The sequence below is a fragment of the Glycine soja genome, chromosome 19 (assembly GCF_004193775.1).
Source record: "Glycine soja cultivar W05 chromosome 19, ASM419377v2, whole genome shotgun sequence".
NCBI classification, from domain to species: Eukaryota; Viridiplantae; Streptophyta; class Magnoliopsida; order Fabales; family Fabaceae; genus Glycine; species Glycine soja.
The window spans coordinates 1,917,269-1,943,551 of NC_041020.1; the positions used below are offsets into that span (position 1 = coordinate 1,917,269).

The following is a 26,283-nucleotide window of genomic DNA, read 5'->3' on the forward strand; positions in this document are numbered from 1 at the left end:
GTTCTGCAGGGACCATTTCAGAATCAAATTCACATGTCAGACTTCCGAGCTTTTCAGATGAATATGAATGAAAATTCTGGTACTTAGCAGAATTTCTAATTTATTCATGATTCTTTTATTTGGAAGAACTTATAATTTATTAGTGGGTATGGTAAATATGCTTGTGCTCCTGTCAAATTTGAAAAATATTAATTTCATCCTCATAAATTTTATTGTATTAATTTAGTCCTCTAACAATAAAACATATTTTAATTGATTTGACAAATAACTACATTAGATTATAATTTGACTAGATTATAATTTGACTTGACTAACTGATTTACATGTGTAATTTGATTAGAAATCTCAAAAAATTATAATTTTTCATCTCTTTTGGGGATTTTGTGCTACATTTTAAAGAAATTAAGGGAAAGATAAAGTTTGATTCATCTTTAATCAAATTTTATAAGTTTTTAATTCATTTTTATTAAATTACACATGCAAATTCGTTAGTTACATTAGATTATTATGTAATGGAGTTGTCATTAAGACTAGCAAAAAAATATATTTTATTTTTATAATGAATAAATTTTATGAGAAGGAAATTAATATTTGTCTTAATTGTAAAATTTGTCCTCATATTTTGTCATGGTCCTTGAAGTAAGATGCATATTATTTTACTACTACACCCAATTATTCATTTGAATATTTGATACAAAATATAGTATTAATATAAGTTTTACATGAAAATAGTTGAAAATTCAAAATTTCTTTTTTTTTTAATTTATTATATTTTTATAATCTTATATATTATCTTTTAAAATATAATATATAAAATTAAATTCTATTTATGTATTTTTATTACACTATTCAAAACTTATTTTATAAAATAAATATATAATATAAATTTTATCTTTAATGTATATTTTTTTTACATAATTATAATTTCATAAAATCATAGTATTTTATTATCTTTTTAATATTTATATATGTGATTTGATGACAATATTTTTTTATTTATATTAAGATATTCTTGTTATTTATTACAATAGTATTTTTTATTTATATTTAATTTTATTTAATCAGGTATTAAATTTTTTTAAAGAATTAAATTATAAAAAAATATTGTCACTAAATCATAAATATTATTTTAAAAGATAAATATAATATAAAAAAATTATATATATATATATATTCTAATTTATATGAAAATAGAGTTTAATCTTATATATTATATTTTAAAAGATAATATATAAGATTAAAAAATGTAATAAATTAAAAAAAATGAATTTTAAACTATTTTCGCATAAAACTTATATTAATATTATATTTTACATTAAATATTCAAATGATCACTTGGGTGTAGTGGTAAAAAAGTGTATTTTTTTACTCCAAGGACCATGCTTCTAGGAAATAATGTATTTTTGAAAAATAGGGGAAACAAATTTAGCAATTAAACCTTAATATTTTTCAAATTTTATAGGTATCTCAAACATATTTTATCCTTTATTAAGTTATGATAATTCTTTTAAACAAAACAATTTTTATTGATAATTCTGTTAAGCAGAATTTATGATTTTATTTATTGAGAATTTTGTTAAGTCAGCAGAATTTATAATTTATATTTATATCATTATAAAAAAAAGTTTTTAACTTCGCCTATGGTCTCATAGCCGGTCCCAAGCCCGGACAAAGAAGGAGGGTTTTTATATTACTCATGCATCACTGTAATTTTTTATGATCAATCAATTGTAAGTTTTTATGATTAACCATCATAAATCAATCCAGAGCAATTTTATATTTCATTGCCTTGTGGAGTAGCTAACCACCATCATAGGACTAATATTCAATCCTTGCATCTTGTTAATTTTTTTATGAATTTTACTGTATTGTCGAAGGTGGTTCTAGTCTATGAGATGTTAGTTTTTATCACATGAAGAATGCAGATATGAAATGTAATGGGAATATAATTTCTTTGTTAGAACACAGTCAGTTACAAGAGTCCCACGATTATACTTGGGAGTTTGATAATAAACCATCTTTGATTGATTGAAGGAAATAATTTATGATCTTAGCTTATAACATACATTTTTTAAACTGGTATTTTTTAAAATTCTTTAAATTTATTTAACTTGTATTATTTTAAATTTATAATCGTATGTGGTTATAATGTACTTTTTTCATAATAAGTTTATAATATTACAAACAAGTCGTCAGGAAAGAAAATCTCGGTTCTAACTTTGTGGATTATTAAGCTCTACTTGTAAAACAGATTGGAGATTGAGTCTGTCTAAGACTTGTTTTAAGCTTAGTGGTAAGTTGTATTTTATTTTGGTACTTTTATTTTGATATTTGGTTGGTAGGATTATTCATCTACAATAATTGAGAAATTAAATGTTGATCAGAGTGAAAGGACATTAACATTATTTCTTGGTGTTCACCTTGAATTGTTTTATATCCAAAATTGAGAAGTCAGCAAAAAGAGTAAAACATTTTTTTAATGAAAATTCCTTTATTCTTAAACAGCAAAAGGAAGAAGTTATTTTTAAAAAAATATTTTATATTTTCATTTTTCAAAAATAGCTTTCAACCATTAAAAAATGATTTAACTCTTTCAAAAATAGCTTTCCTCCACTTCCCGCGCGATTGTGGTTCTTCTTTTTTCCGTCTTCTTCCTCCACTTCTCGTGTTGCTTGGTTCTACTTCTTCCTTTTCCCTGTGTTGTTTCACTCTGTTGGTGCTTCTTTTTCCTTCGTGCGTACTGGATGTTGTTAATATTGGTTTGATGTTGTTGTTTGAAGCAATGTCGCAAACAATCCGTATGATTCATACAAATTGGTCATCCGTATGACCAACAATCTGTTCGACCATATGGGTTTTCTTTTTTTGTTTTTTTGTTGAATAATTTGTTTTTCAATTTTTTTCTTCTAAATTTATTTTAAAAAAAATTTGTTTACATTGTAAATATATATTTGTCAATTATTATTTAAATTGTTTCTTAGTGTAATATTGTTTTGTAATGTTAGTGAAAGTTTATAATTTTTTCTGATTTATATGTTAAGTATTGATTTTATTTATAAAAAAAATATATTAGTTAATACTAAGATTAGATTAGATTAGATTGCTAAAATTAAGATTAGATTCGTGAAAGAATTAATTTTCAATATTGTTGTATTATATTTGTTTAACTTTTAAAAAAAATTGAAACAAATATTTAAAAGATATTGAATTTGTTACTTATGAAAAATATTTAAATCATAATTAAAAATAATTTATACTTTTTAGTTACAAAAAATATTTGAACGAAAATTTTAAATAATTAAAATTTGTTATAAAAATATTGAAACATAATTTTTAATTGTACAATAGATCGGTTAGTTGTAAAACATTATGAAATCAAAATTTAAAATTTAAAATATGATAAGATTGTTAGTTTAAGATAATGATTGAAATCAAATTTAAAAATTTATATAATTTGATAGTTATAAAAAATATTGAAACCAAAATTTAAAATTTAAAATATGATAAATTTTTTAGTTTAAGATAACGATTGAAATCAAATCTAAAAATATATTAACTTTGGTAGTTATAAAAAATATTAAAACCAAAATTTAAAAATTTAAAATATGATAAGATTGTTAGTTTAAGATAATGAATGAAATCAAATTTAAAAATATATCAAATTTGATAGTTATAAAAATTTTGGATACCAAAATTTAAAATATGATAAGATTATTAGTTTAAGATAATGATTGAAATCAAATTTAAAAATATATTTAATTTGATACTTATAAAAAATATTGAAACCAAACTTTAAAATTTTAAAATATGATAAAATTATTAGTTTAAGATAATGATTGAAATTAAATTTAAAAATATATTGATTTTGGTAGTTATAAAAAATATTATAACCAAAATATAAGATTTAAAATTTAATTATTAATCACTGTATGGTCATGTGGATTTAAATTTTTTTTTAAAAAATTTAGAAATATTCGAATTGTCAATCGGTTTGGGTCATATGGATTACCATCCAGCCATATGAATCATACAGAGTACCAATCTGACCATACGAATTGATGATTCGTATGAGTTATACGGATATGTTATACAAATTGACAATCCATATGTTTTTAAATTTTTTTTCGTACCTCTTCTTCTTTGATAACGAATAATCACCCAACTTTACCGTAACAACACACGTACGATAAAAAAATGCTCAGAAAATGAGACTAACGAAAACAACTTACTAAGGGTGTGAGATTTTGCAAAAAAAAAAGGCGCTCTATAAATATAAAACCAAACTTCCTTATTTGTAATAAAAAATACTCATAAGGATATTTTCAACATTTTCAAAAACTGCTGTGTCCCAACAAAATTGTTGGGTGCCCGAAGCAATTGCCTAAAAGTATTGGTTTGTATTATGGTATTTTTATGGGTTGAAATTAATATATTATATATGTTAATTTTATTATTTGTTTTAGTTCATCTTGTTTTATTGTTTCTTTTAATTTATTTGTTCATCGTTTATTTCACTCTGAATACATTAATTTAAAATTAGTTATTTTTATTAGTTTTTTAAAAGAGACTTAAGGATGATAAATAATTATAAAAAAATTGAAGAAGCTAAAAAAATTTCAGTAAATGAAAAAAAAAATATTTCTAAAGTAACACGTAAGTTTTTTTATAAAAAAAATCAATTTTAATATATATATATATATATATATATATATATATATATATATATATATATTCTTTCACTTGGAAGCATATATTCTATAAACTATTTCACTTAAATTAAGGATACTCATCAAAAGAGGAAAAAAAAACCCAATAACTACACAAAAAATCCCTATAAAAGCATCTCTATCCAGTTAACTCCTATATTTTTTTTGTTTACATTCATAAATTACAATGCATTCAAGCCATTGGACATGCCCTATAGTAAGCATCTCCACCACACAGAAATAATTGAATTTTGGTCGTAAAAATGTCTAAAATTGTGAATCTTATATTTCTTGTTTGTTTCACAATTTGTACATTGGCTAACAAGAATGTTTTATCTGTTTCAGGTACTAAATGATAACATTAAAATTGGAGCACTAAAATATGATTTACATTTTAGGGATTAAACATATTTAATCCTCCTTACTAACAATTTTCAGTTATCCACGTTCAAATGATATCTATCTCCATTGGTTAATGTTCGTTTCCAATTTATAGTTTAATGTCTTTATTATGTGGTCAATGATGATAAATTATAATCCCAGCTCCATGAGACCTTCACCATTGCAAGGTCTGGGAATAGATTTGTTCACATTTGTATGAACCAATTTCTTTAATATGGACGTCATGTACAGTTTAAAAATCAGCTCTGTTCGTTGTGGGATTTACAGGAGAGAGGTTTACGTCTTTAAAATAAGTTTTAACATTAGAAGCAAAAAAGTGTGAGATTTAAGATTTAGGATTAGAACAACAAAAAATGTGAGATTTTAAATCTGATATTGTGGAACTCATAAAAAATTATTTAAGATCTTAAAATGAGTTATAATATTATTCTTGGTGGTACTTTTATGGTTTCTTATTGTTGCATTTGTTTTAATACATGTTTATCCTCCAAAGGAGGGCTTTCTAAGTTTCAATCACCAACAAATCATTGCATGTTTAATACGTTATGATGGCGTATAAGTAATGGGGTGAAATCTAGCATTCAGTTTGTGGGATGAGTTTGTCGATCCAGAATTATTATGAGAGGTAAGAGAAATATGATTTTAGAAACTAGGGCTAAGTTAATGTGAGTGTAATTTCTTCAAAGTTTTATCTTTTTGATTACTCTTCTTTTTTATTACTCCTTAATTCATTGTCATGTGAGCAAGATCAATTGAGTTCTTTTTGCAAATTTTACATGAATGTGTAATTTTTACTCCTTAAATCATGCTGAGGCTCTTTACAAAATTATTATGGGGATAAGGTGAGTAATGTTATTGGGTGGAGGATTGTTTAGTCTATTTAACTAACGAGTAAAATATCAAATTAGTCCCTCACTTTTGGAGGTGCTGTCAATTGGTTCCTGAGATTTAAAAAATATCAAAATGATCCTCAACTTTACATTCCGTTTATTACGTTAGTTTCTGCCGTTAATAGTCTTTTAATACCGTTAGTAAATATGTGATGTGGCAGGTTAAGTGTCACCTGGACGCACACGTGGCAAGCGTAATTGAAAAATAAGCAATGTCACATCTAGGGACTAATATGACATAATTTTAAATGTTATATTGGAAAATGAAGAGTCAATTTTTGTATATAGTGTCAAATTGATCTCTAATAGTTTTAAGTCTAATTGAAAACGTGATGAATTCTCTCTCACCATTTTCTCCCTCCTATGGTTGAAGGATAATGTTCCTGTGCTAGGTTCATGTCGATCATCGCTCTCCCAGTAGTGGTGGTTGTTGTTATTCGTCACCCTTCACTATTCATTGACGCAATTAGTGCTTTTGTATGTTCCACGTCGATCATCGTCACCCTCCAATGTTGATTGACGCAATCGATGCTTTCTAGTAGAGGTAAGGGTTTTATTTTTCAGTGCATTTGATCTTCTTGTGTTGAACCAGCGTTGTTGAACCGGCACTATATCATTCAAACACGTTGTTTGCGTTTAGACCGTTGGAGTAGTTTTTGAGAGTGAAGGGTTTGGGATTTTGGTTTAAGATGCGTGTGTTCCAATAATGAATGAGAGGGGCTTTAGGGGTGAATGGAGAAAAAGATGATCCCCTAAATTATTATGTCATTTTAGTCCCTTTAATGTCAAGTAAAAAAAAAAAATTGATACTTTAATTAGATGTTAAATTTGAATTTTTACAATTGCACCTAATATGCAAGCCAAGCCCAATAATGTTTGTAATTAGTTGGAATTTATTTGGTAAGGCAGTAGAGTATATATTTCGTTGGAATTTAATTTGTTTTAAAAAAAAACTGGAAAGGCACGAAGTTTGTGTTAGTATTTTTGAACTGTGATTTAATTGTAGATTATTAAAAAAATGTTTTTTTTTTTGCAGAAACAAATTTAAGGCGTTTCCTTCATTTTAAGTAAGTCTATTCGATTGGGCTGGACCCAATAACGTTTTATCATAATTTAAGATTTTATTTTAATTAATTAGAAATTGTTGTTGTTAGAGTACTGTGTTTCTTATAAATAAAAAGGAGCTGCGAGTGATTGTATCGTGTGCCTCTTCCATCAACACCGGGTTTCGGTTATTCGATTATGTCAGGTTCTTTCTCTGTTACTTTCTTCAGAAATTTTATTTTCTTCTTCTTCTTCATGTGAAACTTAAATAATATTTTGTTTCTTCTGGCATTTTTCTTTTGGTATATCGATCATTTGATGAGAAAAAAACTGCAACTAAATGAAGCAACGATTAGAGATGAGTATGTTTACATTGGTCTGTGTCTCTGAATCAAATCGCAGATAATATTTTATAATTTTAATTTCCTGAATTTCTTCATCTTTTAGTTTGGTTTTCCTTGAATTTTTATCGCCGTATACGCCTTTGTTCTCTTTTCCTTGAATCTTTATTTTTACCTCTTGTATAGTTGTATTTCTTTATATCAAATTATGAAATTTTTATTGTTATTATTTCTTGAATTTCTTGATTTCTTAGTTGAATTTAAGGTGGCTTTGTCTCAGTGATATTCTGCCTTTGTTGCAGTATGTGTTGTTATGTATGTTTTAAGAAATATTGTTTCTTTAGGTATTTTTCAATAGAAATTGAAATCTTGTGCTAATCTTTTTATGTTTTGATTTTTGTTTTTGTTCTGCAGAGACCATTTCAGAATCAAATTCACATGTCAGACTTAAGAGGTTTTCAGATCAATATGAATGAAAATTATGGTACTTAGCAGAATTTCTAATTTATTTATAATTCTTTTATTTGGAAGAACTTATAATTTATTGATGGGTATGTAAATATGTTTGTGGTTCTGTAAAATTTGAAAAATATTACTTTAGTTCTCATAAATATTATTTTATTAATTTAGTATTCTTACACTAAAGCATATTTTGGTTAATTCTTACTGATAGTTACATTAGATAATAACTTGATGTAACTAACAAATTTATACATGTAATTTGATTTTAAATGAATTAAACAATTTGGTTAAAAGTCTAAAAAAATTATAATTTTTCATGTCCTTTTGAGGATTTTGTCACACATTTTAATGAAATTAAGGAAAAGATAAAGTTTGATTCATCTTTAATCAAATTTTATACATATAAATTGTTTAATTCATTTTTATTAAATTACACGTGTAAATTTGTTAGTCACATTAGATTATTATATAATGTTATTATATAATGGAGTTTTCATTTTCATTAAGACTAGCAAAAAATATGTTTTATTTTTATAAGAAATAAATTAATATGAAAACTTTTATGAGAAAGAAATTAATATTTGTCTTAATTGCAAAATTCGTCCCCATATTTTTGCCATGGTCCTTGAAGTAAGTTGCATGTTTTTTTACCACTACATCAAGTGTTCATTTAAAATATTTGATGTAAAATATAATATTAATATAAGTTTTATGGAAAAATAGTTCAAAATTTATTTTTTTTAATTTATTATATTTTTATAATCTTATATATTATCTTTTAAAATATAGTATATAAAATTAAATTCTATTTTCACATAAATTAGAATATGTATATTTATATAAGCTTTATTTTTATTTTATATATTATATTTTTATAATCTTATGTGTTTTTATCACACTATTCAAAACTTATTTTATAAAGTAAATATATAATATAAATTTGATCTTTAATATATATTTTTTTCATAAATTATAATTTCATAAAATGACAATATTTTATTATCTTTTTAATATTTATATATGTGATTTAATGATAATATTTTTTTATATTTAACTTTATTTAATCAGGTACTAAGTTTTTTTTAAAGAGTTAAATTATAAAAAATATTGTCACTAAATCACATGTATTATTTTAAAAGATAAATATAATATAAAAAATAAAAAACTTATATAAATATACATATTATAATTTATGTAAAAATAGAATTTAATCTTATATAATATATTTTAAAATATAATATATAAGATTATAAAAATATAATAAATTATAAAAAAAATTTGAATTTTGAATTATTTTCACATAAAAATTATGTTAATACTACATTTGACACTAAATATTCAAATGATCACTTGAGTGTAGTAACGTATTTTTTTTACTTGAAGGGCCATGCTTCTAGTAAATTATGTATTTTTAAAAATTAGGAGGACAAATTTTGTAATTAAATCTTAATATTTTTTCAAATTTTATAAGTATCTCAAACATATTTTATCCTTTATTAATTTATGATAATTCTCTTAAACAGAATAATTTTTATTGATAATTCTGTTAAGCAGAATTTATGATTTTATTTATTGAGAATTTTGCTAATTTAGCAGAATTTATAAGTTATATTTATATCATTGTAAACAAAAAAAAAAAAAGTTTTTAATTCCGCATATGGTCTCATAGCCGGTCCCAAACCCGGATAAAGGAGGAGGGTTTTTATATTATTCATGGATCATTGTTATTTTTTATGATTAATCAATTGTAAGTTTTTATGATTAACCATCATAAATCAATCCAGAGCAATTTCATATTTCATTCATTGCCTTGTGGAGTAGCCTAGCCACCTTTACCATTTGGGACTGGCCATGAGACTAACATTCAATCCATGCATCTTGTTAATTTTTTTTTTTTTTGAAATTGAATAGGGAGTGTCATTCTATTTTTACTGTTTCTTTTTATCCAAAGAGCACTGTGATTCACTGATTGTATTTACTATTCTTACTTTTCAGTTATTTGTTGTTGTAGTTAAAATCAGATGTTTGTATTCACGTGTCTTTCAAAAAAGCAGGGAGCATGGCTTCATAGGTGACTATTGAGTTATCTTTTTGCGAATTTTACTGTATTGTGGAAGGTGGTTCTAGTCTATTAGATGTTAGTTTTTATCACATGAAGAATGCAGATATGAAATGTAATGGGAATATAATTTCTTTGTTAGAACACAGTCAGTTACAAGAGTCCCACGATTATACTTGGGAGTTTGATAATAAACCATCTTTGATTGATTGAAGGAAATAATTTATGATCTTAGCTTATAACATACATATTTTAAACTGGTATTTTTTAAAATTCTTTAAAATTCAACTACTAATGCTTAGTGTTTTATATAAAAAAAGTGGTAAATATAAAATATAAGCTTAATCTATCTTGGCCTATAGTAGCGTTTAAACAAACATTAGGCAATAAGCAATAAGCAACAAGCAAGTTTTCATCAGTCTTAACCTAGTGTGCACGTGTTAACTTTGTTGTGCTTAACTATTGTTTTGCTCCCCTTCAAGCAAAGACAACGCTTATGGGTCAACATCATTATATTTGTTCCTTTTATGTAAAGATTATCCACATCAAATCTTAGAGTACAATTGAAGAAGAAACTTTGTTTCTCCTAATCTTCAAACTCCAACAACATATATATCCAACATCTACTACATGTTCACTTCCCGACAATCTTTTACCAAGTGCATGTTGGATTCAGAATGCAGCTTCCAAAGTATATTGCCGCATCATTCTTCTGCCTAATCTTCTCATCCATTTACTATGGTAATTTATGGCACAATCTTCCTTAACACTTGATACTTCTCAAACTTTCTGTTTCCTATGACATCTACGATAAAAAAAAATATTTATGTTTAAATTATTTTAAGATAATTATTTAAAAAGTCAATAAATTTATTATATATGATAGGTTACGATTGAATGAATGTGTAAAATATTTTACATTGTAAGTATATAATATTTTTTCTCTATTTTTATTGTTATTTTAATATATCATGATGTTTTCTTTTGATCTTATAACCTTGTTCCAGCAACAATTTTTTTTTTTAATTGAATAGAACTTAAATGTTAATAGTTGAATTGGGTTGTTTCTTGAGTAAATAGTGTATATATCTATTTACAGTATCGATTATATTATTATCCATCACAAATAATCAAGTTTATTGATTTTTAAAAAAAATATTTTAAAGTCATGTCCAGGGTGATTTCTGATTGATTGATATTGTGTAGTATGAATTATTTGATACTAGAAGTTCATATGTTATTTTTTATATGCACATAAATTGCAAATTGCAAACCATGAAAATCATATATGCAGGAAAAGCAGAGGCGCATCAAGTTAATTTCTATGTGCACAATAAATGTCCCTTTCCAATATGGCCAGCAACTGCACCAAACAGTGGCCAACCAGTGATAGCAGATGGTGGATTCTACCTTGCTCCAGGCCAAACCCAACGTGTCATAGCACCATGGACATGGAATGGTAGAATTTGGGCGAGAACAGGCTGCAATTTTGCTTCAAATTGGAAACCAGCTTGTGAAACAGGAGACTGTGATGGAAGACTAGCATGCAATGGACTCATAGGCACACCTCCAGCCACACTAGTTGAAGTTTCACTCCAAGGAAGAAACCCGAATTTCTATGATGTTAGCCTTGTTGATGGCTACAACATCCCCGTCTCTGTCACCCCAAAGATCACAAACCCAAAGTGCAACATTCCAGGGTGCTTGAAGGATCTCAAAGGCTTGTGCCCACCTGAGCTTGAGGTGTTGAATTCCAAGGGAGAAATTGTGGCATGTAAAAGTGCTTGTTTGGCCTTTGATAATGACAAGTTCTGTTGTAGGAATCAATATGGGAGTCCGGGGAAGTGCAAGCCAAGTGTGTACTCTAAGATATTTAAGGATGCTTGTCCTAATTATTTTAGCTATGCATTTGACACACCTACACCTTTGGTGAGTTGTGCTTCCTCAGAGTTTATAATAACATTTTGTCCTTATGGATGGGGTGAAGGCGCTGGTGAGCACAAATCTGAGTAGAAAGTGGTTTACACCTTTGTTGTTCCTGTATGGATTTGTTGGTGGGAATGGAAGTTGGTGCTAGAATCAAATTAGCATTTGATTCTTAAGGCACTCACTGTTTGATATTATGTGTTGCTATAAAAGTTGTGTATTGGTTATTGCGTGTTATTTTGATACCTTAAAGATACCAAGTGATGCCTAAGCTTCTAATTTATTAGCACTAGTTAGTTGTAGTTTCTTGAAAAATGCACACATATCATAAATTTAACAACAGCTTTCTAGCTAGTAAATCCAAATCCAAAATGGATGAAAAAATAATAACAATAAAATGGCTTTTTAATCTCTCATAAGTCATAATAACCGTGTGAATTCAATTTATTACTTTAGAAGCCAAGGACAAGCCATTAAAACTATATTTGAACAGCAGAAAATACAATTCAAACATTGATTTACCAAGAATGAGATACAATTGAACTTAATCTAAACTAATGGACGGTGCCATTCTCGTACACCCCTTCACCAGATTTTCCATTATCATTAACCTCTTTCTCTTTAACTTTCTTCTTGGCCTCCTCAAGAGACATAACCAGATTCTTCAAGCAAGTCTCAGAATCTTCTACAAATGACTTAGACATCATAATCTTCAACAAATGACATTTCTGTGTGCTTGTCCATCCTCCCTCTCCTAATGAGAGCCGACCAAATCCCATCGGTGAAATTCAACAATGCTGATAGAGTCATCTTGCTTAATTTTCTCCTCCCTTCTTCTCCACATTTCTTAACAGAATTATTGTGTTCCTCCTCATCCGTATCCATATCCTCATCTTCTTCATTCTTCCTTTGGCCGGTGAGATCAAGAGAGCAATCAATGTCCTCAATCACTACAATAGACTTGCTTGATGTTTCAACCAACAACCTCCTTAGTTTGGTATTTTTCTTCACTGTTGTGAGTTCAAGATCATACACGTAATAGTTTAAGTAATTAGCAATAGCAACTATCATGGTGGACTTCCCGGTTCTTGGAGGGCCATATAGTAAGTATCCCCTCTTCCAAGCCTTCCCAAATTTAGTATAGTAAGTAGGGTGCCTTGAAATTGACTGTCTTTGGGAGTTATGAAGCACAGAGACTTTGTTGTGTTAGACACGGTTCCAACACCGATACTTATCTGACACTTCTTATTAGGTGTATAATTTTTTTTCTTAAAAAAATTATTGACTTTAACACTTAAGTTGTCACCTTCATATAATTTATAGACTTGAAAAAACATAGGCATTTTGTTAAGAAGATGAATATACCATTAATTTAAATATTGTTATATGTTATTCATATTTCATTTTATTAGAGTTTTTACGTTTATGTGTGTATGCAGTGTCCCCATTTGTAGATTTTTTTATACTAACCGTGTCAAAGTGTTCGTGTTGTGTTTGGTGTCGGAGTCCGTGTTTTGTAGTTTTGGATTTTGCAACTTTGCACTCCAACACTGCTCGACGCCTTAGAATTCACCTGTTATCTTTTCGTTGTCGTCCATGCTGAAGACTAATGGGGTCTGGCTATCCTTCACCACTTCAGCTTTGCCTTTTGGCTTTTTGGGATGAGTTTGCACTAAGGTAGGTTTGAATAACAGTGTATGCTTCACTTTCCTTTAGGTTTTCCCCTCCAGAGAACTCAGGGAAAGAAACTTGGATATAAGGGTATGTGAGGCCTGTGAGTTTTTGTGTGTATTTTTTGACATAGGTACGAAGATGGTGTGGGAAGAATTGCTCATACATGGCATATACAAACATAATGCTAGCAATAAGTGAGCCTAGCTAGCTGTGACCATGTTTCTGCATTCTCCATCTTTCACAGAGATTCTATAGTTCTAATGTTCTGTGTTTAATGAATTAATGGGATGTTGTATTTATAATTGTATTTATAAGGACTGAAATGTACTAATGGGGGGTGTCAGTTTTAGGTGTTAGTTTCTTGCAACTCACTCTACGGATTAAAAAAAATAGAAGATGAAAATGTTCAAATTGAACAATACAAAATTATTACCGCCTTTGATTTTTTGATGCATGTATAAAGTAATGAAATGATTGATAATTAAGAAGCAAAAGTAATTGTATATTGTAGTTTTATGAATTGAAATTAAAATAAAGTAAAAACTCGCAATTAATTACCAAGTATGCACAGCCTGTTTCTCCTAGGTGCAAGTAAAAACTCTCTAAAGAAAACTAGTACTCGCTCTGCATGCAACAATCAAATGGATCAATTGATCGAATAGGTAGGTAGCAATCAATGGGTAATTTGTGTGTAGAAAAAGTGTAAGTATATTATGTATACTATGCAAATGCTCTCGATCAATTAAATAGCAACACATAAAGTGAAGGAGGAAAAAACGTATACGCCAAGTATAATATTTTTCATAAATACACCTTCTCTTATTTTTTCTTGATCTACATTGTTTTACAATTTAATTCCTAATATATTTAAACTTTCTCTCTCCTTTTTGTTTTTTAATATAAAATATTATAAAATATAAATATTATATTATATACAGATAAAGACAAATAAAAAAATTGGATAAAATTAGAGTACAATTTTTTAGTTACTTTGTATTTATTTTTGTAGTTAAATTTATGTGCTATTGATATTTTTTTGTTATGTTCGTTAATTAAAAAAATAAGAAAATTAGTTAGTAGTATTAAAATAAAGTAAAAGTAAAAAAATAATTGATACATCTATCTTATACAATAGATATAAAATTTCAAAGAGTAGTAACAGCTATATTGAAAATATCTTTAAATAAAAATATATTAAAAATATCTTTAAAAATATTTATTTAACAACTATTTTTAGCTTAAGTGATAAGAATTGATATTTTTATTATTTATGACTTGCATATATGAAAAGAAAAGAAAAGATTAAAATATCCAAAAGATACTGATAACGGCTAAATATGAGTTATTTTTTATAATAAAAATATATTAAAAATATGTTTAAAGATGCTGCCACCAAATCAATGTGACAAGAATATGAACGAGATTATCAGTAGGGTCTTGGTCCAAGGAGAAAAAAGATGACAAATGGTCGTCCCGTTTCATCTCGCTAGGATGGACCTAAAAAAATGAACAGAAAAGTAAAAAAAAAATGTGAAATTTGCCGGCAACATAGTTATAACAGAAACAATTGTCCTAACATATTTTCATCTTAAGTTTTTTTCCTTAACCAAGTGTAATTGTTTAAGTATTTTATTGATAATGCAATATAATGTTATTGTATAAATAAGTTGTTAAATAAAAAGTCTTCTCATTTTTAATTAAATCTAATGACTTAAACAAACTAATTATATTTAGTAATATAATTATATTAAAAATAATTATATTGGAAAATTCAGATTTTAAATAAAAATATTCACCTAAAAAATATGTTAAGTAAATTTAATAATAAAACAAAAATAATTAAATAATTATATTAAAAATTATTCACCTAAAATTAAACAAAAATATTCACCTAAAATTGAATAATTATATTAAAAATAATTATATTAGAAAATTCATATTTTAAATAAAAATATTCACCTAAAAAATATGTTAAGTAAATTAAATATTCACCTAAAAAATTCAAATTTTAAATAAAAATATTCACTTAAAAAATTAAATAATTATATTTAATTTTTACTGTAAAAATTAAACACCTACTCGTATACTTAAGAAAACTATAATATTATTATATGTTATACACTTTAATAAAGTAAATATTATTATTCAATTATAAACTATAATATATAGTGAATTAATTTTTACAATAATTATTTTAAAGTTTATGTTAACAGTATTTTTTAATTAATAAATAATGTATAGGTTTTTTTATACTATAAATTATTCAACTCATCAAAAATTATATATTTCGGTTTAACTTGCGGTGTTTATATGTTCAATTTATTCAAATCGAATTAAATTATAAAGATATTAAGCTTACATTGGTTTCATATCTTACTATTAAATAAAATCTAATTAAAATGTGTTATATTGTTTAATTTATTAGAAAAGTAAATCAGCATTTTTTTTAAAAAGTGAGATTATTTAAGTTTATATTTTAATTTAAGTCAATATGGTTTATGGTGAAATTAATATTTAATAAAAAAATCATTTTAAACTTATTATATATTTATCTTTTTTATTGATAAATATTATTCTTATTCTTTATTGATAAATATTATTCTTTAAATAATATTTACTGTATTAAAGTGTATAACATATAATAATATTATAGTTTTCTTAAGTATACGAGTAGGTGTTTAATTTTTGATGATTTGTATTTATGAAAAAAATATTTATTAAAGGAAGTTATTCTCTTAAATGAGTTTTAATATAAAAAATAAGCCATTAATTTTTAGAGAAAAGATCTCCGGATTCATCGAAAATATATATATATATAATTTTTTGTATGGACACTTCTTTTGTCACGAGGCAATGAAGTCGTTGTGATGAACACGTCTTTTATTTATCACGTAATGTAATGTAACGTCCAAAAAGGCCAGTTGTAGCATATGACAAAACGGGGAAAGTACCAATGCCTGAAAAAAGTGGCTATGACATTTTGCACCGTCTAAACCCTAATCTAAACTTCTTTTCTAAGAAACCCCAACGCCATCAATTGAAGGTGGCTGCTAAAGGGGAAATCTTTTTAATACCATTTGGTTTATTATTTTTCAAATAAAGGACTGTGATTTTTTTTTATAGCTTTTATCATTTAGTTAAGAACATAAGTTATTACAAATTGTGTCAAATGTTGTTGTTGTTGTTGTTGGTAAATTTATCTTTTTTATACATATCAAATAAATCTAATAAAATTATTATTCGATGTGTATTAAGGGTTGAAACCCAAAAGAAAAAACAGAATTTATTCCCATGTGAAAAGGTTTTCTTGTTTGGTTTTTCTTTCTCTGGAAGGAACATGGCAGGAAAGAACACACGTTATATTCAGGTTGACTTTTCTTTGAGAGGAACTTGGTAAGAAAGAGCACATGATGTATAAAATGAGAGAAAAGCAAGAGCATGAGCGTTCGTGATCACACACAGAAGATCGATCTGGTAGAAACGATGAAGGAACTATGGGCACAAATGGGGTCACTAATGGCCACTATTGTGTTCATGTACACAATCTTTGAGCGCTTCTTCCCTCCACACTTGCGTGAAAAACTTCAAGCCTATACTCAAAAACTCACCAACCATTTCAACCCTTACATCCAAATAAGCTTCCCTGAGTTCTCAGGGGAACGACTGAAGAAGAGTGAAGCATACACAGCCATCCAAACCTACCTGAGTGCAAACTCATCCCAGAGAGCCAAAAGGCTCAAAGCTGAAGTTGTGAATGATAGCCAAACCCCTCTTGTCCTCAGCATGGATGACAACGAAGAGATAACTGACGAGTTTCATGGCATCAAACTATGGTGGAGTGCAAACAAAGTAAGCAACAATCCACAAAGATACAACCCTTTTTCTTATTACGGTTCCTCAGACGAGAAAAGGTTCTACAAGCTAACATTCCATAAGCGCCACCGTGATATTGTCACCATGTCTTACATAAAGCATGTTTTGGATGAGGGAAAGGATATTGAGATGAGAAACAGACAGTTGAAGCTTTACACCAACAATCCTAGTAGTGGTTGGTATGGTTACAAGCAATCAAAGTGGAGCCACATTGTGTTTGAGCACCCTGCCACTTTTGAAACACTCGCTATGGATCGGAGAAAGAAGGAGGATATACTTAAAGACCTTGTGAAGTTTAAGAAGGGAAAGGATTATTATGCAAAGATAGGTAAAGCTTGGAAGCGTGGCTATCTTTTGTACGGTCCTCCGGGGACTGGTAAGTCTACCATGATTGCTGCTATTGCTAATTTCATGAACTATGATGTGTATGATCTTGAGTTAACCGCGGTGAAGGACAACACTGAGCTAAGGAAGCTGTTGATTGAGACTCCGAGTAAGTCTATCACGGTGATTGAGGACATTGATTGCTCACTCGATCTTACCGGCCAGAGGAAGAAGAAAAAGGAAGAGAATGAGGATGAAGAACAAAAAGATCCTATGAGGAGAAATGAGGAGGAGAGTAGCAAGAGTAGTAAGGTGACTCTGTCTGGGTTGTTGAATTTTATAGATGGGATTTGGTCTGCTTGTGGAGGTGAGAGGATCATTGTTTTCACGACGAATTATGTGGAGAAACTTGACCCTGCTTTGATTAGGAGAGGGAGGATGGATAAGCACATAGAGATGTCTTATTGTTGCTATGATGCATTCAAGGTGCTGGCCAAGAACTACTTGGATGTTGAGTCTCATCATTTGTTTGGTGCAATTGGGGGATTGTTGGAAGAAACAGATATGTCCCCGGCTGATGTTGCTGAGAATCTGATGCCAAAGTCTGTGGATGAAGATGTGGAGATTTGCCTGCACAAATTGATTAAGGCTCTTGAAGAGGCCAAGGAGGAAAAAGCAAGGAAAAAGGCAGAAGAAGAAGAAGAAGCACGGTTGAAGGAGGAGAAAGTGAAGGAAGAGTCTACTCAGATGGAGGAAAAACACAAAGGAAAAACTGGGGAGGATGTGAAGGAAAATGGTTTTCATTGAGGGGAAATGGAAATGTTTCTAGGAAAATAGCAATCTGTTATTGAGCCAACCAGTTAGATTTGCTCTTAGTTGGTTGTTGCTGCATTATACTATCACTACTAGGATTTGGTCATTTGCAATATGTAACAATTTGCCCAATGTAGTTTCTTGGCTAAATAAAAGTTAATTAACCTTGTAGTCTTGTGCAATTTCTGTTTTCTTTGTCTTCTGATATTTCCAGTGTTTCTTAGAGTAACACATTGAATTGACATCCTCATTTCATTTCAGCTTGTGCCACCGTGGTACATAGGATAATGATTGGTTCATGATAGAATTGTGTTTTAATGGAAGCTAACAACTTGAAAAAAAAAATGCACTTGAGTTGGGGCAAAACTTGTGCTTAATCCAAGCATCTATTATAATGAAATGTTCTGATTTAATCAAAACATTTTCTAAGATGATTTAAAATGGAAATGACCAAGTAAGATTTATACTATCCTAAAGATTATTCTGTTTTACAAGCAAGATTTCTATTATCAATACCCACTATTGAAATTAAATTCCAACCAAATGTGTTTCTTACATTTAGGACACTAGAAAAATCGTGAAGCCAGTTAAATAGCAAAAGTTCTGGCATGCGGCATCCATTCTGTAAAAAGTACTCCCTCATAGGGAGTTATGGTGGCATCATCTACCTTTAGCTTCTTGGGTAAATTTCTTTTGAAGCTTTCACTAGTCCTTCTTTCTTCTTACTTCATACTTCTCACATTATGTTTTAAAATTCTCTGAAAAAAGAAATAAAATATGCAGGTTACAAATTTGATGAAATTGGAAACAGGGAAGACAACATTATTTATCCGTGATGGGGTCAATGAAGTTGGCATGCTTCAAGAGGCTGATGATGGAGTTTGTATTAACAGTACTGAAGGGATGCATTGTCTAGAGAGATACATTTGATTATACCTATCTGGGTTGTTCTTTTACCTGACCTTAAAAATTGAAGAAACTTTTTAATATAACTTGGGAAGTATTTTAAAGAGCTTATCAAAATAAACTCTTTTTAGCTTATTCTATTAAGTTTCATGATCAAATGCCATCAGGCTAACATTTGTTGGGATAAAAACCTATCTTTAAGAAACAATATTCACAATAAGCTTGTTCAGCTTGTTTAATGACAACCAAAATGCAATTTAGATAGATTGCACCTAAAGTGGGGAAATTTGAGCCTTGTAAGGAGAAAGTTGGTTGTAATTTTTTTTGTCGGGTTTGGTGTTCAGTGGAGTGATGATCTTATTTACTCAATCTGGAGGCTGAGCCCTTTTTATGAACTCTGAAATAAGTTAGATGTGATTGACATATATGCATACTACCTTGAGGATGGATGTTGGGAAATCTAATTAAAACAGTACCTAATGTGTAATACCATGCATCCATCAATTTTATTGTTCACCTGCAAATGCATCCAATTTTAGTTGCCTAACGATATTCTGAAATGAAGACTCGATTATTTTAATTTTTTTAACCCTTTCAGTGTTGCTTTGTTCTTCCAGCTGAAAATTGATCTTATAATTGGGGTAGGAAATGTCAAATTCAGAAAAATGTGTGTTCACATTCAAATAGAATTGATACAACAATTACATAATTACAACAATACAATCATGCAAGATATGCTGGTTTAAAGGACCAACAAATTTGTGCAATTAATGATAAATAATCTTGCAACAAATTTGTTCAATTAATGATTTCTTACAGCATTTCAAATCTCAATTCTGTGTCAATATTCTTGGATGCCAACAACTCACTTGATCTCATCACAACCTTCCTGTGCCAGACGAACCACATACCTCAACCAATCATACATATATAAGACTCTAAAACAAAATTTATAAAGCAAAATCAATGGTCAAGCTATTGATTTAAGGAAAACAGAGTGCACATTACACAACTACCATCAAAATCAATGGTCAAGCCTACTGATTAAGGAAAACAGAGTTTACAAAACACAACTAACTTCAAAATCAATGGTCAAAAGCTACTGATCTTGTTAACTTGTTTTGCACCAACGTGTCTTGCAACTGTATTATGTTGGTTCTATTAAAAAAGACGAAACCAAGAAAAACAACACCTCTTGTCATTCAATTTTGTTTCGTTGTGTGCACCCTAAACAAAACATAAATAAGCCTAACTTTTTTTTTTTCTTAAAAAAGCTAAATAAGTCTGATTTCATCTTATCCGGTAACCTTTCAACCTTTATAAGGACCAACCAAAATGGAAACTGTGTAGCATATGAAAGTCAAAATTAGGATACCTAACCAAATATTTATTTTTTCTCTTTTATCTTCTTATCCGATGATTGATTAAGGAACCTGTAGTGTAGTCGGTGTTGTTTTAACAATTTCGTACGCATCAACCACACACAAGCTTGGCTTCTACTTTTATTGCCGACGTTTGAGGATGTAGACAAACATGCCACTCAACTTTATCATATAACATTCATAAAATTAATATATATATATATATATATATATGCTTGTCCAACATACACGCCTGGTCACGAAATTACAGTGCTTTAATTTGGAAGAGAGGATTGAAATTAATTCAGGATGTGAATTGTGAAATATAGAAATAAACTAATCAGCGTGCAACAACCGGGTTTACCTTGGTTGAGCAATTACTTGTGTGAGCATTATAAATTCTCTTACACTTACTTTAATTCTTATGGGAAAAAAAACTAATCAATCAACAAGTAAGTCATTGATTTGAATGTATTAAATTTGAACTTTAAGTAATATTTTGGATTCGAATCTGAAAAAAATGTGACGATTAATTAAGTTTTTAGATAAAGATTAATTATTTATAAAATCAATAAATATTTCATACTAATAATATAGTAAAAAAAATATAAAAATAAACTATAATCAGAAAAAGTATATAATAAGATAACTTAGATATAGTGGAAGCGTTACTAATAAATTATTTATGATAATACATTAAATTATCACCATAGATATTATGAGACATGGGATGGATATTCTATCACACGTCTTAAATCTTATATATAAGACAATCTCTGAATCCAAAAATTTGTAAGCAAGAGAGAGAGAGAGAGTAAGGGTGGTGAAAAACGATGAAGCCAGGTGAAATGTTTGCTCACATAGGATCCATAGTTGCTTCCTTGATGTTTGTTTGGGCCATGTTTAAGCAATTTTTCCCTTATCAACTAAGCAACCAAATTGAGAAACACTCCCAAAGATTGGTGACCTTAGTCTACCCTTACATCCAAATCACATTCCATGAGTTCACTGGTGAGAGACTCATGAGAAGTGAGGCCTATTCTGCCATAGAGAACTACCTCAGCTCCAAGGCATCAACACAAGCGAAGAGGCTCAAAGCTGACATAGGGAAGAACAACCAGTCTCTTGTTCTCAGCATGGATGACCATGAAGAAGTAGCTGATGAGTTCAATGGTGTAAAGCTTTGGTGGGCCTATGGGAAGCACATTTCCAAGTCACAATCCACAATTTCCTTCCACCACCCTATGTCAGATGAGAAAAGGTACTATAAACTCACTTTTCATAAAAGCAATAGAGATTTGATCTTAGGGAGATACCTTAGTCATGTGCTGAAAGAGGGTAAAGCAATTAAGGTTAAAAACAGGCAAAGGAAGCTTTATACCAATAGTGGTGCTTATTGGAGCCATGTAGTGTTTGAGCACCCTGCAACATTTCAAACACTAGCTATGGATCCAAAGGAGAAGGAAATGATCATTGATGATCTCATAACATTCAGCAAGGCAGGGGAGTTCTATGCAAGGATTGGAAGGGCATGGAAGAGAGGGTATCTGCTTTATGGTCCCCCAGGGACCGGTAAGTCCACGATGATTGCGGCCATGGCGAATTTCTTAGGCTATGATTTGTATGATCTTGAGTTGACTGCTGTGAAGGACAACACTGAGTTGAGGAAGCTCCTCATTGAGACATCTAGCAAGTCTATAATTGTGATTGAGGATATTGATTGTTCACTTGATTTAACCGGTCAACGAAGGAAGAAAAAGGAAGAGGTGGAGGAGAAGGATCAAAGGCAAAAACAACAAGGAATGCAAGAAAGAGAGGTTAAGAGTAGCCAGGTAACTCTTTCTGGTCTTTTGAATTTCATTGATGGGTTATGGTCTGCTTGTGGAGGAGAAAGACTAATAGTTTTCACCACAAACTATGTGGAGAAATTGGACCCTGCATTGGTTAGGAAAGGGAGAATGGATAAGCACATTGAGTTGTCATATTGTGGCTATGAGGCATTCAAGTTGTTGGCTAGGAATTATCTCAACATTGAATCACACAATCTGTTTGGCAGAATATGTGAATTGCTCAAGGAAACCAAAATCACCCCAGCTGAGGTTGCAGAACATCTGATGCCAAAGAATGCTTTTAGGGATGCAGACCTTTACTTGAAGAGTCTGATTCAAGCACTTGAATTGGCAAAGGAAGATGCAAGAAAGAGCCAGCATGATCCTCATTGGACTGAAAATGATTCAGAAGACAAAGCAACAGAAAAGTCAACAAACTACACATCAACTTGATGCAAAGTAGAGTCACTAAGATAAAGAGTGTGTGAAAGGAGTGAATCATAGTGGGAGGGAGTAGACAAGACAAGCACACTATATGCTCATTTTGTTGTTTATAACCTCAGAAAATTGGTAAGCTAACAAATATCCTAAGGTATTGGTTGAGTAAACAGAAGTATATTTAATACTCACTAACATCCTTATGATATTTAGTAGCTGAACTTTAAAAGTTTATAGAACTACACCTGTCCTTTGTGGCTTTAGACATTGTTAATTTGTTATATGGCCTAATCTAAGTAGTACCTAATTGATGACCTAACTAAAATTCCAACAGAGATATGCTGATGATTGAAAATTGAGAGAATATGTTCGAAATTATTATGATTTTTGTTATGTTCCTTTATACGCAAGCACGCACTTTGTTCTCAGCAGATTGCACTAAATCCGGAGCTATGATAACAATGGTGTAAAGTTGAATAAAAGGATTGAAAATATGGTTGAATAGCAGATAAAAACAAACAGACAAGTAATGTTGCAACTGGGAGAGTCTAAGCTTTGTAGATGTGCTCAGACCCAGATTATATATATGTGTAGAAATATGCTATATAGTTAATTCGATTAATTATTCTTAAAAACTAGATAATTGATATATTCATATACATAATCTCTTTAATTTTTTCATGTAGTTATATGTCTTCCTCATTTTAGAAATATGTCTTATGCGTTTTTATATTAAATAAAATTTAAACTTTGATCTTTCTTTAATTAATTTTTCAACCAAAGAATATTTTTTTATTTTCTCAATTATTTAGTAATACTTAAATTTCACTCATCAACATTAATATAATATAATATTTATAAATATTCATTAATAAAATAAATAGAAAAAGAGTTATACATTAAAAATATAATTTTTTACCCAGTTATCCAATCACAATTCATCATATATAATAAGTTTATTAACTTTTAAAATAATTATCTTAAATTAATTTAAATGATAAGTTATGATTAAATGATAGTGTAAAACTATTTTACACCGTCACTACATGCCCATTAAACTCTAAAATTAAATTGTATTTGTAAAATCAATTTTTAAATTCAATGTCTTTATATTTTATTATACTTAAATATATTATTTTCATGCGTATTCGAAAATACTAGTGAAATGCAACGATACTTGCTATTTTTTATAGCCTTATGCAATTATAGAGATAAATATCATTATACCAAAAAAAAGAGTAAGATTTATAAGAAAAGAAAAGGAATATATGACTGAATCTTGAACTGATGAAAAGTTAAACACAGTACCGGTAGAATGTCACTTACTCTGGCCCAACACAAGTTGGGCTGCTTCTTGTTGTTACCTTACAGTGATGACAAGTGTTTTCTGCACCTCCAATGTTACTCCCTGCACCTTTTCAACTTCCGAAACACCTATTTCAGGAAGTAAAATTACATTTTTAGAATAGTCTTTCCGATTTTACCTTCTTCTATTCTAAAATGTAATTTTACAGTCCAGAATAGGTGCAGGAAACAATTGTCTTGTGAACTACACAAAGTACTTTTTTCTATTATTAATAAAGTAATAGATCGAGAAACACACTCAATACACATGACAACAGCAAAAGCTTATATAAAGGATTACTGAACAGATCTAAATCGGAAATAGCTTTACTTAATCATAGTCTATATATGCTTATTTGAATGAATGCGACGAAGGAAGAAAAAATTTGATTTATGTATTCTTGCACTGTTATTTACTCTTTTGTGCATTAACTAAAACTGTTACAAAATCTGAAATGCCTAGCAGAAAAATAAATTAGTTACCACGTTATCGTCAAAAAGTCACATTAGTTTTTTTGAAAGGAAAAAAAGTCACATTAGTGGTGATGAATTTTTTGAACAATTTGTAGAAAGTCATCAAGTCAAACTCCCTTCATAGATTAACAAATTAAATATTATCCTTCAGTCTTATAATAATCAATCAGCGCATAGTCCATATTATTTCTCATGAATCCACTAAGAAAGAACTCTTTCCCATATTTCCCATTGGCCAAACAATGACGTATTCAAAATTAAGTTGTCTCATTTCATTGTGAATTTGTGATACATTAAATGAAACAAGGTCAAACATTCCCCTAACCTATAGTGAACGTCTTATTATCATTTTCCACTAGGGATGTGGAATAAATTGTGATGTTAAGTTCTGAAAGTATAATGTACCATCATTTTTTTTTTCATAACAGGGTATAATTAAGGAGTAATTATTTTTAAAAATAATGATTGATTTTTATCGAAAATCATGAATACTTATAAGAGGAGGAGTATTCTTCTTTAAATACAACATGATTTATTTTATATCCAAGTTAATCAAAATTCAAAATAATTTTTACACCATTTGATTAATGAATACAAGTTATTATTATGTGTGTAAACAACCCTTATTGATAATGTATCATTGTATTAGTATTTAAAATAAAAATAAAAATCTAAATAAGTCTATAAAACTACTAATTATTTATATAAGTGGCTAAAAACAATCTCTTAATATAATTTTATTCTTTAAACACATGTTAAATTATCATTTAAGTCACACATTTTATTTTATAATTTTAAACAATTACACTTTCAAATATTTATTTAAAACTTTCTTAATTTTAAGGACAAATGTATGCTTTGATATAACTGTCATACTCACAAACATTTTATTTACACTACTACAAAAAGTCTTTTTTAAGACACGTGTTTTACGTCGGTTGTACAAGGAATCGCTTTAATAAGTGGTGCGGTGGCATTTTTGAAATTATTGTGTTACAAATGGCATTTTAGGACGCACATTCTAAGGCGGTTATTGAAAATCGCCTTAGAATGTTATGTTTCTTATAATTTACGCCAATTTTTAGTAAAAAATCGTCGTAATTTTCAAAATAAAAAAAAAAACAAAACCGCGCAATCTCGTCCTAGCTTGTTCACCTCTCTGCTACGAACTCCTTTCTTTGAACCCTAGCCTGTGTTTCTGCTTGTCCTTTCTTTGAACCCTAGCGCATGTTTCTTCCCCTTTTTGCTTAGTCCTTTCTTTGACATTCAACATTGAACCTCTGCTCTTCAACATTGTAGCCTTCTTCCATTGAATTGGATGAGGTCGACTTCATCGCTCCAACTTCCCGGGTTGAAGTTTCATGAAGAAAGAGATTTGCTAGTGACTTACAAACTTTGTTAGGTTAAGGTTATTTGA

The 26,283-nt window shown here is 28.9% G+C and overlaps 3 protein-coding genes, 2 non-coding genes and 1 pseudogene across 6 annotated transcripts; all 6 read left to right on the forward strand.

Moving 5' to 3' along the window:
* Window positions 1-93, forward strand: LOC114401071. The gene has a single exon (XR_003664186.1). It is a non-coding gene; the product is annotated as a small nucleolar RNA R64/Z200 family (small nucleolar RNA).
* A 5,123-nt stretch (window positions 94-5,216) lies between these two features.
* On the forward strand, window positions 5,217-5,315 carry LOC114401080 (annotated as a pseudogene).
* A 2,473-nt stretch (window positions 5,316-7,788) lies between these two features.
* Window positions 7,789-7,881, forward strand: LOC114401068. Its single transcript, XR_003664183.1, has one exon. It is a non-coding gene; the product is annotated as a small nucleolar RNA R64/Z200 family (small nucleolar RNA).
* Window positions 7,882-10,511: 2,630 nt separating this feature from the next.
* Window positions 10,512-12,086, forward strand: LOC114399267 (thaumatin-like protein). Its single transcript, XM_028361420.1, has 2 exons — window positions 10,512-10,645; window positions 11,199-12,086. Exons 1-2 carry the CDS (start codon window positions 10,582-10,584, stop codon window positions 11,915-11,917), a joined length of 783 nt encoding a protein of 260 aa, XP_028217221.1. The 5' UTR covers window positions 10,512-10,581; the 3' UTR covers window positions 11,918-12,086.
* A 4,675-nt stretch (window positions 12,087-16,761) lies between these two features.
* LOC114399898 (AAA-ATPase At3g28580-like) lies at window positions 16,762-18,696 on the forward strand. Its single transcript, XM_028362118.1, has one exon. The coding sequence runs from the start codon at window positions 16,943-16,945 to the stop codon at window positions 18,506-18,508; it is 1,566 nt and encodes a 521-aa protein (XP_028217919.1). The 5' UTR covers window positions 16,762-16,942; the 3' UTR covers window positions 18,509-18,696.
* Window positions 18,697-21,561: 2,865 nt separating this feature from the next.
* Window positions 21,562-23,447, forward strand: LOC114400518 (AAA-ATPase ASD, mitochondrial-like). 2 transcript variants are annotated; one of them, XM_028363002.1, is made up of 2 exons: window positions 21,562-22,613; window positions 22,707-23,447. In XM_028363002.1, exons 1-2 carry the CDS (start codon window positions 21,615-21,617, stop codon window positions 23,061-23,063), a joined length of 1,356 nt encoding a protein of 451 aa, XP_028218803.1. In that variant the 5' UTR covers window positions 21,562-21,614; the 3' UTR covers window positions 23,064-23,447. The 2 variants fall into 2 exon arrangements, with proteins under 2 accessions (XP_028218803.1, XP_028218802.1); XM_028363001.1 differs by having other exon boundaries at window positions 21,562-23,447.
* Window positions 23,448-26,283: the final 2,836 nt, after the last annotated feature.